This window comes from Pecten maximus, chromosome 14 (assembly GCF_902652985.1).
Source record: "Pecten maximus chromosome 14, xPecMax1.1, whole genome shotgun sequence".
In the NCBI taxonomy this organism is placed as follows: domain Eukaryota; kingdom Metazoa; phylum Mollusca; class Bivalvia; order Pectinida; family Pectinidae; genus Pecten; species Pecten maximus.
Genome location: NC_047028.1, coordinates 4,755,923 through 4,774,406, shown reverse-complemented (window position 1 = coordinate 4,774,406; position 18,484 = coordinate 4,755,923). Strand labels below are relative to the sequence as shown.

Below are 18,484 nucleotides of genomic sequence, written 5' to 3'. Positions count from 1 at the left end.
TGTGACGTCACAAATTGTTGTCTACAATGAAAGCTCGACTATGTATCTTAAGATCTAATAATCTAGTACAAAATGTAACGTCTTCTTTTGTAAATTATCAGTTATATGTATACTTTACTTGCATCTCGTCAACTTCAATACTTTCTACATATACAAGTGTACATATAAACACTATCATACATGATAAGGGAGACAATACACTTATATCCACCTATATAGATACCGACACGATGGAGCACAAGAGGGGTCGAGTTTGATGCCATGTCCGGGAAACAACACCTAAGCTACTCCAACTGGTGGCATGGAAGTTCGGACGATTTCACGGACACACAATCCTCAAGCGGCAGTACCAGTCTAGCAGGCGATGAGAATAAACATCCTTGGTGGAAAAACAAAAAGATGATTGCTGCAGGCCTCTTTATAGCCCTGGTAGCTATGGCAATGGTTTCCGTCATATTCGTCAGCCTTCGTGACACTCGTAAGTATTTATATCTACATTACAGTTACAAAACGTGTTTAGTATGCATAAGGATATATCCTGTGAAGAGCAATAATCACAAAATCCCGGTTGTGCATTACATTTTTACCAGTGAATTATTGAGAAGTATTAAGGCTGTGTTTCTATTTAATATTGTTATCAAAACACCCCAGCTTTTACATCGAAATACCATTAATAACATGGGAATATAAATAACTTTAAACAATTGTCAAATCATAATTTCATAACTTATTCTCTATTCTGTTTACATGTCAGCTTCCCCCATTTTGTTATTTCTATGGTATGTGTTTGTAGATATTGTAACACAACAAATTACTAAAGGAACTGTTAGGGTGTCCATGTTTGAGACTGTCTGGTCTAGATTTCCACACTTTAGGCATCATTGACATCAACATCACTGACGAGTCCTAGAGGGATGAATCAGTTGCACTATGTCCCTAACTCGCCATACAAATCTAGGTCACGACGACACCCGCCGTACAAATCTAGGTCACGACGACACCCGACATACAAATCTAGGTCACGACGACACCCGCCAAACAAATTTAGGTCACGACGACACCCGCCATACAAATCTAGGTCACGACGACACCCGCCAAACAAATTTAGGTCACGACGACACCCGCCATACAAATCTAGGTCACGACGACACCCGCCAAACAAATTTAGGTCACGACGACACCCGCCATACAAATCTAGGTCACGACGACACCCGCCATACAAATCAAGGTCACGACGACACCTGCCATATAAAACTAGGTTTAATCCGGGTAAGGTCACAAACGAGGGTAAACTATTAATAAAGTGTATATTTACAAAGAAGCCTTTAAAAAATACAAGCATGCACATGTGACCCTTTACTCTCTAAGATTATAGTACACATCAAAATATTTTATCTAAAGAGGTATGGTAGTTTTCCGCATATCTTGACCTAGGCCACGCATAGCAATAGTCTGCAGGTCTGGGCTAAATACAGGTAAAATATCACGTGACCCTAGTGATTCCCACACTACCAAAATAGATCGTCATGGTCCATTGGCGCGCTGTGCGTTGTGAACGGTTACATTGTATGTAGTCAATCAATACCATATGACATAAAGTAAAATTGACATGCCTGTTAAATATGATTTTACACTACCCATCCATGTATGCCTGTTGTCGACGCTGCAGTTCATTTACGTTTTACTGTCAATGATACGGACTAAATCGGTTATGATTTTACACTACTCATCCATGTATGCCTGTTGTCGACGCTGCAGTTCATTTACGTTTTACTGTCAATGATACGGACTAAATCGGTTATGATTTTACTCTTCTTTTTTATCCAAGTGAAAATTTTCTATCGCAACATTTTTTATCTTTATACTAAATATTTTATATTAAATATGCATTTAATGTTGCAAATGTCTTTCAAATACGATAAAGAAAAAATAAATGGTATTAAGGAACATAACAAAATATGAAAAAGATCCATCTTAGTGATTCGAACTCAAAACCTTTCGGTCGCTAAGCGATGGTTCTACTATATGAGCTATACGGACTTATGGAAATGTGAAGTTTATGTTATCAGTTATAGTCAGTCTAGTTAATGCTAAATTAAAATATTTTATCAACTACGTTTTTTCAATTTTTCGATACCAGCGCATCGGAGGACCACTTTTGAAGAATAGGATTTTAGTTGTCTTTTGGTATATAGAATAAAATAAGACATTGTAAAACTTCTGATGTGCTCTATGTCAAAAAATGATATGAATGCGGGAAAACCCCCCTCCAAAGTTGCAAATAGCCCGATGATGCAACTTTACGGTCATTTTATGAACTATCCATGTAATGAACAAACACATTTTTCGCAAATAAGAATATTTATATGTTATAGGTTTAAGGTTTGTATTCAAAAACTCAGTTTTTAACATTTATTTTTTTATTTTGAAAACGGTCACCGTTAGGTCGAAACAGGACAATATGCGCCATACCTCTTTCTAGATAACATAAGTTAAGTGTTTTTGAAATGTTCTCCTGTTTCAGCTTTGATTGAAAAGACACAGGACGGTGAGTAGGACCATTTAATTACTAACTCATTAAGATATTCCTCATATATATATACACTACTAATTCTTCTCTTCTACGGCTCACATCTGTTGGGTATCCTCGGTTTATTGTGGATGCTGTAGATATTGGCATGATATTATATTTGCTTACCTGCGAGAATGGAAAAGATCTCGAAAAGAACAAAGAGGAATATAACGTCTGTTTCGTTACTTGAGCGAAGAATTGATCACTTTTGAAAAAAAAAAAAAAAAAAAAAAACACCGCGAAAATTTGAAACACTGAAAAGAACCAGCTTTACAGTGTAGTCCCATGTAAATCCTGTCTGGTCAAAATATTGATGTTTTATTAAAAGTATATTTAAGTAACTGTCACCAGTATGTTGGTAATTAATCATGAGAGTTGTTCAGATTAATTCTATTGATTCTACAAAAGCCGGACTGAGTAAGATAATATGGCGGCCTGCCAGACTCAGACTCAGGATATACGCGTGTGCTTCTTTTGAAATCAAAAGTTGTAAATGATGAAATTTTTTGAATTTTTGGATTCTCCAGCTTGATATTAACATTTTGTTTGAATTATTGCGGTGCTTTAGTTTGCCATTTTAGGCGCTTGGTATTACTGACGGGTCCTAGAACGACACAACAGTTGTATGAAGCAGCCTAATTAATTTTGGTTCTACTGTATCTAATATAGTTCTCCATATGTTCTGACAGGTGCTGATATATTGTGTGACTTTTGTACAATCAATTGATCGTTTTACCATTAACATAGTTATAACTCACAAGATGACTGGTATTATACAGTGATATGTAAACAACATGATGTATTATGTTGTTTCCTGTATTATACAATGGTATGTAAGCAACATGATATATTCCGTTGTTTCCTGTATTATACAAAAGTATGTAAACAACATGATATATTACGTTGTTTCCTGTATTATACAGTGGTATGTAAACAACATGATATATCCCGTTGTTTACTGTATTATACAGTGGTATGTAAACAACATGATATATTACGTTGTTTCCTGTATTATACAGTGGTATGTAAACAACATGATATATTCCGTTGTTTACTGTATTATACAATGGTGTTTAAACAACATGATATATCCCGTTGTTTACTGTATTATACAGTGGTATGTAAACAACATGATATATTACGTTGTTTCCTGTATAATACAGTGGTATGTAAACAACATGATATATCTAGTTGTTTACTGTATTATACAGTGGTATGTAAACAACATGATATATCCCGTTGTTTACTGTATTATACAGTGGTATGTAAACAACATGATATATTACGTTGTTTCCTGTATTATACAGCGGTATGTAAACAACATGATATATTCCGTTGTTTAATGTATTATACAGTGGCATGTAAACAACATGATATATCCCGTTGTTTACTGTATTATACAGTGGTATGTAAACAACATGATATATTCCGTTGTTTCCTGTATTATACAGTGGTATGTAAACAACATGATATATTACGTTGTTTCCTGTATTATACTGTGGTATGTAAACAACATGATATATCCCGTTGTTTCCTGTATTATACAGTGGTATTTAAACAACATGATATATTCCGTTGTTTCCTGTATTATACAGTGGTATGTAAACAACATGATATATTACGTTGTTTTCTGTATTATACAGTCCAATATGATTATAAAACTATAACTGAGGGATTCCTTTTTGTGTTTTATTTATTCCATGCGTTTTGTTTTGTTATTTCAGACAATGGTATTTACCAGTATACAATCTTTTTTTACAGTAAGTGTGGAAATGGGTATGACACTGGTCGAACCATATAAGGCAGAGTACAATGACAGCAACTCGCCAGAATTCCAAAACTTCCAAAATGATTTCTGTGAACAGGTAAGCGATAATTAATACGCTCTTTGTTAAATAGTCTCCGAATTTCGTTTTCTGAAAGTGTGTCCGGTGTCGATGGATTGATAGGGACGTGAGATCTGCATGTATTACATTTATAAATGTTGACATTTCCTATGTGATGTTCTACATGAAATGTTCGTAATATATCGATAATTCTAGCATATATTTTATTATTTACAACACCATTTATACTTTGATTATCTGTCTTTTGTCACTGTGTATATCACTATCATATCAAGAACACGCATTAACACTACACTATAAGTGTAGAATCAGGAAACACAATGTAGTGAGAACAGCCATACTTTTTTAGGATCGAAACATAATAGTTTGATATACATGTGTATATTTACATTTGGATGGCAAAGCCATGATATAAACAAACTAAACAAATTTGCAGTCTATGAGAGTATAACCGACACCCAAAGCGTGACACCATTCTATGCATAACTGACACCCAAATCGTGCATTCGGGTGTTATTCATACGCGACCGGATTTACGGACGGGATCCCCCGGAACTACTTGCAACCAATGTAAACAAGTGGCATCTTATCATTGCTCATCATGCTATCGGATAGAGTACGAGACCAGAAAACAAATCTTAAAATGTAAAACGAAAATAAAGGTAACAATGGTTAACAATCACGAAAATGGAAATAAAACAAGATTTAATAAACACATATGTTGACAGATATTTGTTCCGGGGCCAGAGTGGAAAATCAGTACACACCACATTGTTTGCGCGCCACCGCCATCCAGTGTTTGAATGACAAAAATTTTGAAACCCCGACACATAATGTTATGTCAAATCATAAGAACGAGGCTTCTCTCCGGTCGTACAATAGAACAGTTTCTTCTTCACAAAAGAAAGCATCAAGTGGTGCATTATCGTGTCTAACGCATCCTAAACTTGAAACAGCCATGGTACCCGTCACAAGCAACGTTGTCGCTGAAGCTCGTCTAACTCCCTCGGCCAATGTCACTTCTCTCATTGGTCGTATCCCTGACACCGGTGCTGTTGTAGCTACTATAAACTGTAATCAGGTTTCCATGCAATCAAAGAACATGGTTACATCTGGTTTTTTTGGCGAATTCCACTTTCTCCCACTGCACATTCAACTTTCATAGCTAAACTCTGTCAATGCTGTCAGCTGTTGCGTGCGCGTGGTGACGGGTGAAATTTCCATCCGCATAATTGTTCCGGATGGTAAATTTTTTTAAAAAAAATCCGAAATCGTTAACAAACTGAATAATTCATCCGTATATTCTGAAATACTGACTACCAATATTATTGATATCGTTATTAAAATATCTGATGATGTTTTCAGTATTTTTTTAATGATTTCCACGCACTATTTTTTTTATTTTTTTTTGCCAATCAGCACGTGAATCACAATAGGCTGTTCAATTTGTTGACCTCTGACAGTGGAAACGTCGGTAAAAGTCAGATTTCAAATTATAATGAAAATTAAAGTTGAAATCGAAAAGAAACTAATATAGAAAACGTAAATATATGCATTAAACTGTCTTTTTATGGATTATATGGTCTATATAGATGCCAGAGCTTTGCAGACAATCATTTCATAATGCGCTAGCGCGCATTATGAAGATTGTCTGCAAAGCTCTGGCATCTATATAGACCATATAATCCATAAAAAGACAGTTTAATGCTTAAATATTTACATTTGGATGGCAAAGCCATGATATAAACAAACAAAACAAATTTGCAGTCTATGAGAGTATAACTGACACCCAAAGCGTGACACCATTCTATGCATAACTGACACCCAAATCGTGCATTCGGGTGTTATTCATACGCGACCGGATCCCCCGGAACTACTTGCAACCAATGTAAACAAATGGCATCTTATCATTGCTCATCATGCTATCGGATAGAGTACGAGACTAGAAAACAAATCTTAAAATGTAAAACGAAAATAAAGGTAAGAATGGTTAACAATCACGAAAATGGAAATAAAACAAGATTTAATAAACCATATGTTGACAGATATTTGTTCCGGGGCCAGAGTGGAAAATCATTACACACCACATTGTTTGCGCGCCACCGCCATCCAATGTTTTTGAATGACAAAAATTTTGAAACCCGACACATCATGTTTATGTCAAATCATAAGAACGAGGCTTCTCTCCGGTCGTACAATAGAACAGTTTCTTCTTCACAAAAGAAAGCATCAAGTGGTGCATTATCGTGTCTAACGCATCCTAAACTTGAAACAGCCATGGTACCCGTCACAACCAACGTTGTCGCTGATGCTCGTCTAACTCCCTCGGCCAATGTCACTTCTCTCATTGGTCGTATCCCCGACACCGGTGCTGTTGTAGCTACTATAAACTGTAATCAGGTTTCCATGCAATCAAAGAACATGGTTACATCTGGTTTTTTGGCGAATTCCACTTTCTCCCACTGCGCATTCAACTTTCATAGCTAAACTCTGTCAATGCTGTCAGCCGTTGCGTGCGCGTGGTGACGGGTGAAATTTCCATCCGCATAATTGTTCCGGATGGTAAATTTAAAAAAATCCGAAATCGTTAACAAACTAAATAATTCATCCGTATATTCTGAAATACTGACTACCAGTATTATAAATATTGTTATTAAAATATCTGATGATGTTTTCAGTATTTTTTTAATTATTTCCATGCACTTTTTAATTTTTTTTTTTGCCAATCAGCACGTGAATCACAATAGTCTGTTCAATTTGTTGACCTCTGACAATGGAAACGTCGGTAAAAGTCAGATTTCAAATTATAATGAAAATTAAAGTTGAAATCGAAAAGAAACTAATATAGAAAACGTAAATATAAGCATTATGAAATGATTGTCTGCAAAGCCCTGGCATCTATATAGACCATATAATCCATAAAAAGACAGTTTAATGCTTAAATATTCTGAGTTAGTTATAGTAACTATATATAGGGACTATAAATTATATAGGGAGGTAAATATATAGGGACTATAAATTATATAGGGAGGTAAATATATAGGGACTATATATAGGGGCTATAAATTATATACAGAGGTGAATATATAGGGACTATATATAGGGACTATAAACTATATACGGAGGTTTATATATAGGGACTATATATAGGGACTATAAATTATATACGGAGGTTTATATATAGGGACTATATATAGGGACTATAAACTATATACGGAGGTTTATATATAGGGACTATATATAGGGACTATAAATTATATAGGGTTGTAAATATATAGGGACTATATATAGGGACTATTAACTATGTACGGAGGTTTATATATAGGGACTATATGTCGGGACTATAAATTATATACAGAAGTGAATATATAGGGACTATATGTCGGGACTATAAGCTATATCAGGAGGTACATTCCCTATTACTAAATTCAATATCTGATAGATACTTCATTAAATGCGTTATTATGTTATTGCTTACAAGATAAATACAAATAAATCATTGTTATGTAGAAATTCCCTATCGCATGTATGTATCTTGGATCAGGTACGGCAGACATACACGGCAGCTGACAGCGTTTTCAAGGAGCAGTATTCAGGCTGTATAATCACCGGACTGACGTAAGTCATTGGTTAAATATACCGAAACCGAAAGTAAGTAAAATGTCCAGTGTCGACTTTCCTATACTGATGTCTGGTGCCATCGAACTACATGTAATAGATTATAATGAAAGTCAGTTGAATTAGATGTTAATATATTGTGTTGTATTATATGTTTATAAATTGTGTTCTATTATATGTTTATATATTGTGCTGTATAAGTATGTTTTGAACGGATATATAGATAGATGTTAATATATTGTGTTGTATAAGATTGTTATGAACGGAATCAAATACAATGTACTAGCTTTACTATTCAAGTGGATGCAGTTTAATATCGATGTTATGGCCTACTTATGACGTTATATATATCATGTGGTATTTCTGTACAGCGAGGGAAGTGTGATAGTCCGGTTTAGAGCTCTGTTTGCTGTTGTGGCCATAACGGATGGACAGACATACCTGTTCAACCTCAGATCTGTTATAACTGTGACCACAACAAATCCAGACCGAGGCAGATTTGGAACATATACCGTAGTGATCTCTTCCCTGATTGTGATAAGCGTTGATGGAATCACAACTACTACTCCAACAACTACAACTCCTACGACTACAACCAGCATTCCCACGACCACAACCACAACTCCAACAACTACAACCACCACTCCAACAACTACAACCACCACTGCTTCAACTATAACCACCACTGCTACATCTACAACCACTCCTACAACAACCACATTTCCTATAACTTCAACCACCACTCCAACAACTACAACAACCAATCCTACAACTACAGCCACCACTCCTATAACTACAATAACAACTTCTACAACTACAACCTCCATTCCTACAAATACAACCACCATTCCTACAAATACAACCACAATTCCTACAAATACAACCACAATTCCTACAAATACAACAACCACTCCTACAACTACAACAACCACTCCTACAACTACAACAACCACTCCTACAACCACAACAACTACTCCTACAACTACAACAACCACTCCTACAACTACAACAACCACTCCTACAACTACAACAACCACTCCTACAACCACAACAACTACTCCTACAACTACAACAACCACTCCTACAACTACAACAACCACACCTCCCACAACTACAACAACCACTCCTACAACCACAACAACCACTCCTACAACTACAACAACCACTCCTACAACTACTACAACCACTCCTACAACCACAACAACTCCTACAACTACAACAACCACTCCTACAACTACAACAACCACTCCTACAACTACAACAACAACTCCTACAACTACAACAACCACTCCTACAACTACAACAACTACTCCTACAACTACAACAACCACTCCTACAACTACAACAACCACTCCTACAACTACTACAACCACTCCTACAACCACAACAACCACTCCTACAACTACAACAACTACTCCTACAACTACAACAACTACTCCTACAACTACAACAACCACTCCTACAACTACAACAACCACTCCTACAACTACAACAACCACTCCTACAACTACAACAACCACTCCTACAACTACAACAACCACTCCTACAACCACAACAACCACTCCTACAACTACAACAACCACTCCCTACAACTACAACAACCACACCTCCCACAACCACAACAACCACTCCTACAACTACAACAACCACTCCTACAACCACAACAACTACTCCTACAACTACAACAACCACTCCTACAACTACAACAACCACTCCTACAACCACAACAACTACTCCTACAACTACAACAACCACTCCTACAACTACAACAACCACACCTCCCACAACTACAACAACCACTCCTACAACTACAACAACCACTCCCACAACTACAACAACCACTCCCACAACTACAACAACCACTCCTACAACTACAACAACCACTCCTACAACTACAACAACCACTCCTACAACCACAACAACTACTCCTACAACTACAACAACCACTCCTACAACCACAACAACCACTCCTACAACCACAACAACCACTCCTACAACTACAACAACCACTCCTACAACTACAACAACCACACCTCCCACAACTACAACAACCACTCCTACAACTACAACAACTACTCCTACAACTACAACAACCACTCCTACAACCACAACAACCACTCCTACAACCACAACAACCACTCCTACAACTACAACAACCACTCCTACAACTACAACAACCCTCCTACAACTACAACAACCACTCCTACAACTACAACAACCACTCCTACAACTACAACAACCACTCCTACAACTACAACAACCACTCCTACAACTACAACAACCAATCCTACAACTACAACAACCACTCCTACAACTACAACAACCACACCTCCTACAACTACAACAACCACTCCCACAACTACAACAACCACTCCTACAACTACAACAACCACTCCTACAACTACAACAACCACTCCTACAACTACAACAACCACACCTCCTACAACTACAACAACCACTCCTACAACTACAACAACCACTCCCACAACTACAACAACCACTCCTACTACAACTACAACAACCACTCCCACAACTACAACAACCACTCCCACAACTACAACAACCACTCCTACTACAACTACAACAACCACTCTCACAACTTCAACCACCGTTTCTACAACCACCACCACTCCTACATCAACAACCGCTCTTGCACCATCTACGCCAGCTACTACTACTGCTGTTTTACCAGGTACCTACCATACATCTGTTTATCGCTTTAAAAACTTACTGTAAAATATCTGTTGTAGGATACGATACGATTCAACCTAAAGACAAATACCCCCTGGATGTTCAGTTGGTCTTGTTTCTGTTACTAGTTGTGGTTATGGATGACGTCACTGCCGTTTTAAAGGAGCCAGCACGGCTGGAATGCATCGTGATGGATGTTGGTGACTGGAACAATATCACTATCGTTCTTATTGGAAGTGATGATGTTGTCTACAAGAGAGGCGAGGGTGACTACACAGAAAACGGAAATAATGTCACAGTCTCCATTGATATATCCTTTACACAATGCGACAATGCGGGTATCTACACGTGTGCAGTTGATAACGCAGTTACAGACACAGCAGAAGTACATGTCACAGGTAGGGGTATATGTTACAGGTAAGGGGGTATATGTTACAGGTAAGGGGGTATGTATTACAGGAAAGGGTGTATATATTACAGGTAAGGAGGTATATATTACAGGTAGGGGGTATATGTTACAGGTAAGGGGGTATATGTTACAGGTAAGGGGTATATGCTAGAGGTAAGGGGATATGCGTTAAAGATAAGGAGTATACATGTATGTCACAGGTAAGGGGATATATGTTACAGGTAAGGGGGTATATGTCACAGGTAGGGGTATATGTTACAGGTAAGGGGGTATATGTTACAGGTAGGGGGGTATATGTTACAGGTAAGGGGTATATGCTACAGGTAAGGGGTATATGCTACAGGTAAGGGGTATATGTCACAGGTAGGGGGGTATATGTTACAGGTAAGGGGGTATATGTTACAGGTAAGGGGTATATGCTACAGGTAAGGGGGTATATGTTACAGGTAGGGGGTATATGTTACAGGTAGGGGGTATATGTTACAGGTAGGGGGGTACATGTCACAGGTAGAGGTATTTGTTACAGGTAAAGGGGTATATGTTACAGGTAGGGGGTATATGTTACAGGTAAGGGGGTATATGTTACATGTAAGGGGGTATATGTTACAGGTAAGGGGGTATATGTTACAGGTAGGGGGTATATGTTACAGGTAAGGGGGTATATGTTACAGGTAAGGGGATATATGTTACAGGTAAGGGGGTATATGTTACAGGTAAGGGGGTACATGTTACAGGTAGGGGGGTATATGTTACAGGTAAGGAGATATATGTTACAGGTAAGGGGATATATGTTACAGGTAAGGGGATATATGTTACAGGTAAGGGGGTATATGTTACAGGTAAGGGGGTATATGTTACAGGTAAGGGGGTATATGTTACATGTTAGGGGGTATATGTTACAGGTAAGGGGGTATATGTTACAGGTAAGGGGGTATATGTTACAGGTAGGGGGGTATATGTTACAGGTAAGGGGGTATATGTTACAGGTAAGGGGATATATGTTACAGGTAAGGGGATATATGTTACAGGTAAGGGGAGTATATGTTACAGGTAAGGGGGAATATGTTACAGGTAAGGGGGTATATGTTACAGGTAAGGGGGTATATGTTACATGTTAGGGGGTATATGTTACATGTTAGGGGGTATATGTTACAGGTAAGGGGGTATATGTTACAGATAAGGGGGTATATATTACAGGTAAGGGGGTATATGTTACAGGTAAGGGGGTATATGTTACAGGTAAGGGGGTATATGTTACAGGTAAGGGGGTATATGTTACATGTTAGGGGTATATGTTACAGGTAAGGGGGTATATGTTACAGGTAAGGGGGTATATGTTACAGGTAAGGGGGTATACGTTACAGGTAAGGGGGTATATGTTACAGGTAAGGGGGTATATGTTACATGTAAGGGGACATATGTTACAGGTAAGGGGGTATATGTTACAGGTAAGGGGGTATATGTTACAGGTAAGGGGGTATATGTTACAGGTAGGGGGTATATGTTACAGGTAAGGGGGTATATGTTACAGGTAAGGGGGTATATGTTACAGGTAAGGGGGTATATGTTACATGTTAGGGGGTATATGTTACAGGTAGGGGGTATATGTTACAGGTAAGGGGGTATATGTTACAGGTAAGGAAGTATATGTTACAGGTAGGGAGTATATGTTACAGGTAGGGGTATATGTTACAGGTAGGGGGTATATATTACAGGTAAGGGGGTATATGTTACAGGTAAGGGGGTATATGCTACAGGTAAGGGGGTATATGTTACAGGTAAGGGGGTATATGTTACAGGTAGGGGGTATATGTTACAGGTAGGGGTATATGTTACAGGTAGGGGTATATGTTACAGGTAAGGGGGTATATGTCACAGGTAGGGGGTATATGTTATAGGTAAGAGGTATATGTTACAGGTAAGGGGGTATATGTCACAGGTAGGGGGTATATGTTATAGGTAAGAGGTATATGTTACAGGTAAGGGGGTATATGTTACAGGTAAGGGGGTATACTTTATATATTACATGCACGGATAAGGCATAAACTATATTGTATGTGATATGTACACGAGTGGAAGTACTCCAGAAGAGAATGTAATACCACAACTCAGGATGATTATTTCTAATGTCGTGGAACACTAGATTAAAAGCTTTTACGTGCCAGCCAAGTCAACCCATTCCAACAAATAGATACACATATAAACACACATAACATGACATAAGTACCAATTTGACCATTGACAAAACGATTGTAGAATCATTCTTTTAATTGTAAACAAATTTTATTCACTGTTTGCAAACTATGTCATCAAACAACCGGTAACAATGTAAGACCTATATCTACCACTGTTTTGAGTAAAATAAGGCTGATAACATTATCCCTAGTGTCACAGAATTTTACTTTTCTCTTTGACTGTTATGGTTGACCATTTTGTTTACTCATTCTCTCATTCAAGGAAAACCAGAAAATGTTACACTGAGTTTGTCCACACTGCTTTACGAGGGACAACCAACGTCTGCTGTTTGTGAAGCGATCGGAACAGACGACATAAACATCGAACTTCATGTAAAGGAGCCATTATCATCAACGTTCAAAATCTTCGCCGCAGATATGACATCACAACAAGAACATAACGACTGCGTGATTTTATCTTCTGCTTCATTCGACTTTGTTCCTAGTTTTGTGGACAACGGGACAGAATTAAAGTGTGTAGCAGAGAACACAAAACTGGGTGTGACGAGCGAGTCCAAGATAGAACTGATCACTGTTATCAGGGGAGGTGAGTGACAGACGAGTCCAAGATAGATCACTGTTATCAGGGGAGGTGAGTGACAGACGAGTCCAAGATAGAACATACCACTGTTGTCAGGGGAGGTGAGAAACGGACGAGTCCAAGATAGATCACTGTTATCAAGGAAGGTGAGTGACGGACGAGTCCAAGATAGAACTGATCACTGTTATCAGGGGAGGTGAGTGACAGACGAGTTCAAGATAGAACTGATCACTGTTATCAGGGGAGGTGAGTGACAGACGAGTCCAAGATAGAACATACCACTGTTGTCAGGGGAGGTGAGTGACGGACGAGTCCAAGATAGAACTGATCACTGTTATCAAGGGAGGTGAGTGACGAGCGAGTCCAAGATAGAACTGATCACTGTTATCAGGGGAGGTGAGTGACAGACGAGTTCAAGATAGAACTGATCACTGTTATCAGGGGAGGTGAGTGACAGACGAGTCCAAGATAGAACATACCACTGTTGTCAGGGGAGGTGAGTGACGGACGAGTCCAAGATAGATCACTGTTATCAAGAGAGGTGAGTGACGGACGAGTCAAAGATAGATCACTGTTATCAGGGGAGGTGAGTGACGGACGAGTCCAAGATAGATCACTGTTATCAGGGGAGGTGAGTGACGGACGAGTCACAGATAGAACTGATCACTGTTATCAGGGGAGGTGAGTGACGGGCGAGTCCAAGATAGAACTGATCACTGTTATCAGTCCGAGAGTCCGAGATAGACCACTGTTATCAGGGGAGGTGAGTGACGAGAGTCCGAGATAGATCACTGTTATCAGGGGAGGTGAGTGACGGACGAGTCCGAGATAGATCACCGTTATCAGGGGAGGTGAGTGACGAGAGAGTCCGAGATAGAACTTATCACTGTTATCAGGGGAGGTGAGTGACGAGAGTCCGAGATAGATCACTGTTATCAGGGGAGGTGAGTATATAGTTATTACAATATATAAACTTGTAATAAATAGATGTATCCTAGGAAGGCTACGTTATGACAGGGTATGCTAGGTTTGTTTGAGGCAGATATGGTAGACCTCTGTGACAGAGATGGTATATCTATGTGACAGAATTGGTAGATCTGTGTGACAGAAATGGTATATCTGTGTGACAGAATTGGTAGATCTGTGTGACAGAAATGGTATATCTGTGTGACAGAAATGGTATATCTGTGTGACAGATATGGTAGATCCGTTTGAGGCAGAACTGGTACACCTCTTTGGTAGAGGTGGTAGGTCTGTATGAGACCGACATGGTAAACTTCTGTGACAGTAATGGTAGGTCTGTTTGACACCGACATGGTACACCTATATGACAGTAATGCTGTTTGAGACCTACATGGTAGACCTCTGTGATAAAGATGTATATATATAGGTAATTTGAATTTCAGTAATACTCAGTGTGCTTATTATCTTTACGTTCCACAGATGTATCATTCGACAGCTATCACGATACACTAGATGACGGCGACGTGTCACCTTCTTTCCGATGTACAGCCTCAAACACTTCACCTTCATCGAGAATGACAATTTATAGACGTGATGTCCTTGGTAATGATACTACACTCGTCATTTATGATGGTGCCAACGTTCAGTATGATAACACACGAATACAAAATGGAGAAATATCTTCCGACGGAAATGATCTGGTACTAACATTTGAAATCAGCAATGTGGCATGTGAGGACATCGGTATATACAGCTGTGTAGTCAATAACAGCATTTCCATTTTGACGTCACCAGACAAAGTTACTACCGTAAAACGTAAGTTATTAAAGGATATAAAAGAAGTTTCTATAAGGCATATCCATGTAGGTACGAACATATGATATACTAATTAATAATTTTACGTCTAGTGGTGACACTACAATATCAAATAAATCAGACAATGTTCGGGACTATTGTATAGTTGAGGTAACGAGTTTTAGCACATGTTATCACTATAAAGGCGTGGTATACTTACCCCATATGGTTGATCAATGTATACATACATGGAATATTGGTATTATAACATTACAAGTTCAGGAACATTTTTAATTAAATCAATGACATATCAACTATCAACACTATAATACGCCGATTTGTAATGTTACCAATAACAACATTCTGAAATCACTTGTAGAGACACACACTATGCCCAGCTTGCTAATTCTGTCATCCCAAATATCACTTAATGTATCTGAATGTTATAACTTAAAAACATATATTTGGATATATTGGCAATATTTTGTGTCGGTACTGTATAGGTAATGTCGTGGGTATCAATAACGGTATATTGGTAGCTTGGATTAATTATATGTATAGCTGATCATGGTAATTAATAGTATTAACCACCGAATCAGTATGTGAATTATATATCATAAATGATATTCCAGGTCCCCCAGGAGTCCCCAAACTGGAGCTGGATCCACACCAGACAACCATACCTAATGATCCACAGGCCCCGTCACACAGACATAAATGCAGTGTGGATGTTGGGTACCCGGAAGGTAAGATGGTGATTGAAATACTAAGGGCAGGCGCTGTCACGTTTGAGGAGCTTACATCAACCGATCTGAAGAGTGTGTCAGTCGATCCTCCCACATGGGAATGCAGCGACACCTTAAGAACTATGTCATTCGGAATCAGTTTCCAGGATGACATGGAAGGAGCGTTGGTCCGATGTGTTGCTGTGAATGGTGACGGGGACTTCAGGACATATTCACACAACGCCACTATAGAACTTGTACCAGGTAGAGCTTTAATTGTTCAGTACAAGCTTTGTATATACTTGATCAGTTCGCCTAATAGTAGTTGATTATTCATTTCTGAATAAATATGCCAAATCGTTTGTTTTCGAAGATCATAACATATATACATTTAAGTAAATAATTCAGAGTTCAAACTTCGATTGCATCCTTGTTATTTTTATCGATACCCGAGTTTTAAACTTGTTGTTATCAGTGATCAAAATGACATCAAATTGTTAATACTTTTACTCCCTATTATTACTTTTCAGACAATATATGCGAAGATTTAGGAGGCGACAAAGTAACTGCCCATCCTAATAACTGTCACAAACACGTGGAGTGTTATAGTGGAGTGTTAGTAGTTAATCAGTGTGGAGACCTATGTTTCGTGTCCAAACAGACGTATGCTGCCTGTGACGACTGTGACAATGTACCCTGTCCTCCTCGTGAGTAACATATTGAACTGTCCTGTTATTCCAGGCTCATATCTTGTTTCGGCGCTCTGGCGATTAGATGATGAATATCCATCACAGCTAACATGTACTTAAAATATATATATATATATTATTTCAGTAATATGTATCGTAAGTATATATCGTATACTGATCTATGCCTCTTATATAGGAAAAGTGACTAAGGAAACCTTGTTTGTACATCAGTAATTTCTCGCCACAGGTACATGGCATTGTATGGTAGATAATATTGTATTGTATGTAACAATAATAATTGATATTACTGTAGTAGGTACAATATAACGGTTTCTATGACACATAAAATTGTATAAGGTACAATGCGACGGTTTGTATGGTAGATAATATTGTATTAGATACAATGTGACGGTTTGTATGGTAGGTAATATTGTATTAGATACAATGTGACGGTTTCTATGACAGATAATATTGTATTAGGTACAATATGATGGTTTGTACGGTAGATAATATTGTATTAGATACAATATGACGGTTTCTATGACAGATAATATTGTATTAGGTACAATATGACGGTTTGTATGGTAGATAATATTGTATTAGATACAATATGACGGTTTCTATGACAGATAATATTGTATTAGATACAACATGACGGTTTCTATGACAGATAATATTGTATTAGGCACAATGTGACGGTTTCTATGACAGATAATATTGTATTAGATACAATGTGACGGTTTCTATGACAGATAATATTGTATTAGGTACAATATGACGGTTTGTATGGTAGATAATATTGTATTAGATACAATATGACGGTTTCTATGACAGATAATATTGTATTAGATACAACATGACGGTTTCTATGACAGATAATATTGTATTAGGCACAATGTGACGGTTTCTATGACAGATAATATTGTATTAGATACAATGTGACGGTTTCTATGACAGATAATATTGTATTAGGTACAATATGACGGTTTCTATGACAGATAATATTGTATTAGGCACAATATGACGGTTTCTATGACAGATAATATTGTATTAGATACAATGTGACGGTTTGTATTGTAGATGATATAACTTTTGTTATCCGTGGTTTGTACGGTAGATGATATAACTTTTGTTATCCGTGGTCTTATATTGTAGCAACTACCACTCCTCCTCCATCGACAACGCCTGTCGGTCCAACATGTAAGTATAAAAGTTAAAATTTTACCCTAGGCAGCATTTTGTATCATCTAATACATATTTATAAGCTGGCATAGCTTTATCAACTGACTAGGAAATGAACAAAACGAGCTGACATCACGTTTAAGGTAGTTTGTACATTTAGTACGCGGGTGATTTCTTTGCTGGCCAAAAGCAGACAATGGTCGTTCTTGCAACATCGA

At 38.0% G+C, this 18,484-nt stretch overlaps 2 protein-coding genes across 2 annotated transcripts in view; both read left to right on the top strand.

Annotated features, from left to right (window-relative positions):
• The window catches only part of LOC117342699, a 20,609-nt gene extending 12,476 nt beyond the window's left edge, over positions 1-8,133 (top strand). Inside the window, exons 2-5 of the mRNA XM_033904909.1 lie at positions 220-478; positions 2,525-2,548; positions 4,334-4,437; positions 7,964-8,133. Coding sequence (XP_033760800.1) covers positions 220-478; positions 2,525-2,548; positions 4,334-4,437; positions 7,964-8,041 — 465 coding nt within the window. The 3' untranslated portion in view covers positions 8,042-8,133. The remainder of the gene's footprint in view (positions 1-219; positions 479-2,524; positions 2,549-4,333; positions 4,438-7,963) is intronic.
• A 2,536-nt stretch (positions 8,134-10,669) lies between these two features.
• On the top strand, positions 10,670-17,110 carry LOC117342659. The gene is made up of 6 exons (XM_033904858.1): positions 10,670-10,729; positions 10,857-11,126; positions 13,595-13,918; positions 15,356-15,691; positions 16,303-16,659; positions 16,926-17,110. Exons 2-6 carry the CDS (start codon positions 10,865-10,867, stop codon positions 17,108-17,110), a joined length of 1,464 nt encoding a protein of 487 aa, XP_033760749.1. The 5' UTR covers positions 10,670-10,729; positions 10,857-10,864.
• The last annotated feature ends 1,374 nt before the right edge of the window (positions 17,111-18,484 follow it).

Excerpts from the sequence above, each read along its gene's own strand:
- LOC117342659 (XM_033904858.1), top strand. The coding sequence starts at position 10,865 with ATGGATGACGTCACTGCCGTTTTAAAGGAGCCAGCACGGCTGGAATGC. Across the intron at positions 15,692-16,302 it reads CAAAGTTACTACCGTAAAAC|GTCCCCCAGGAGTCCCCAAA; the intron begins GTAAGTTATTAA and ends ATGATATTCCAG. Across the intron at positions 16,660-16,925 it reads CACTATAGAACTTGTACCAG|ACAATATATGCGAAGATTTA; the intron begins GTAGAGCTTTAA and ends ATTACTTTTCAG.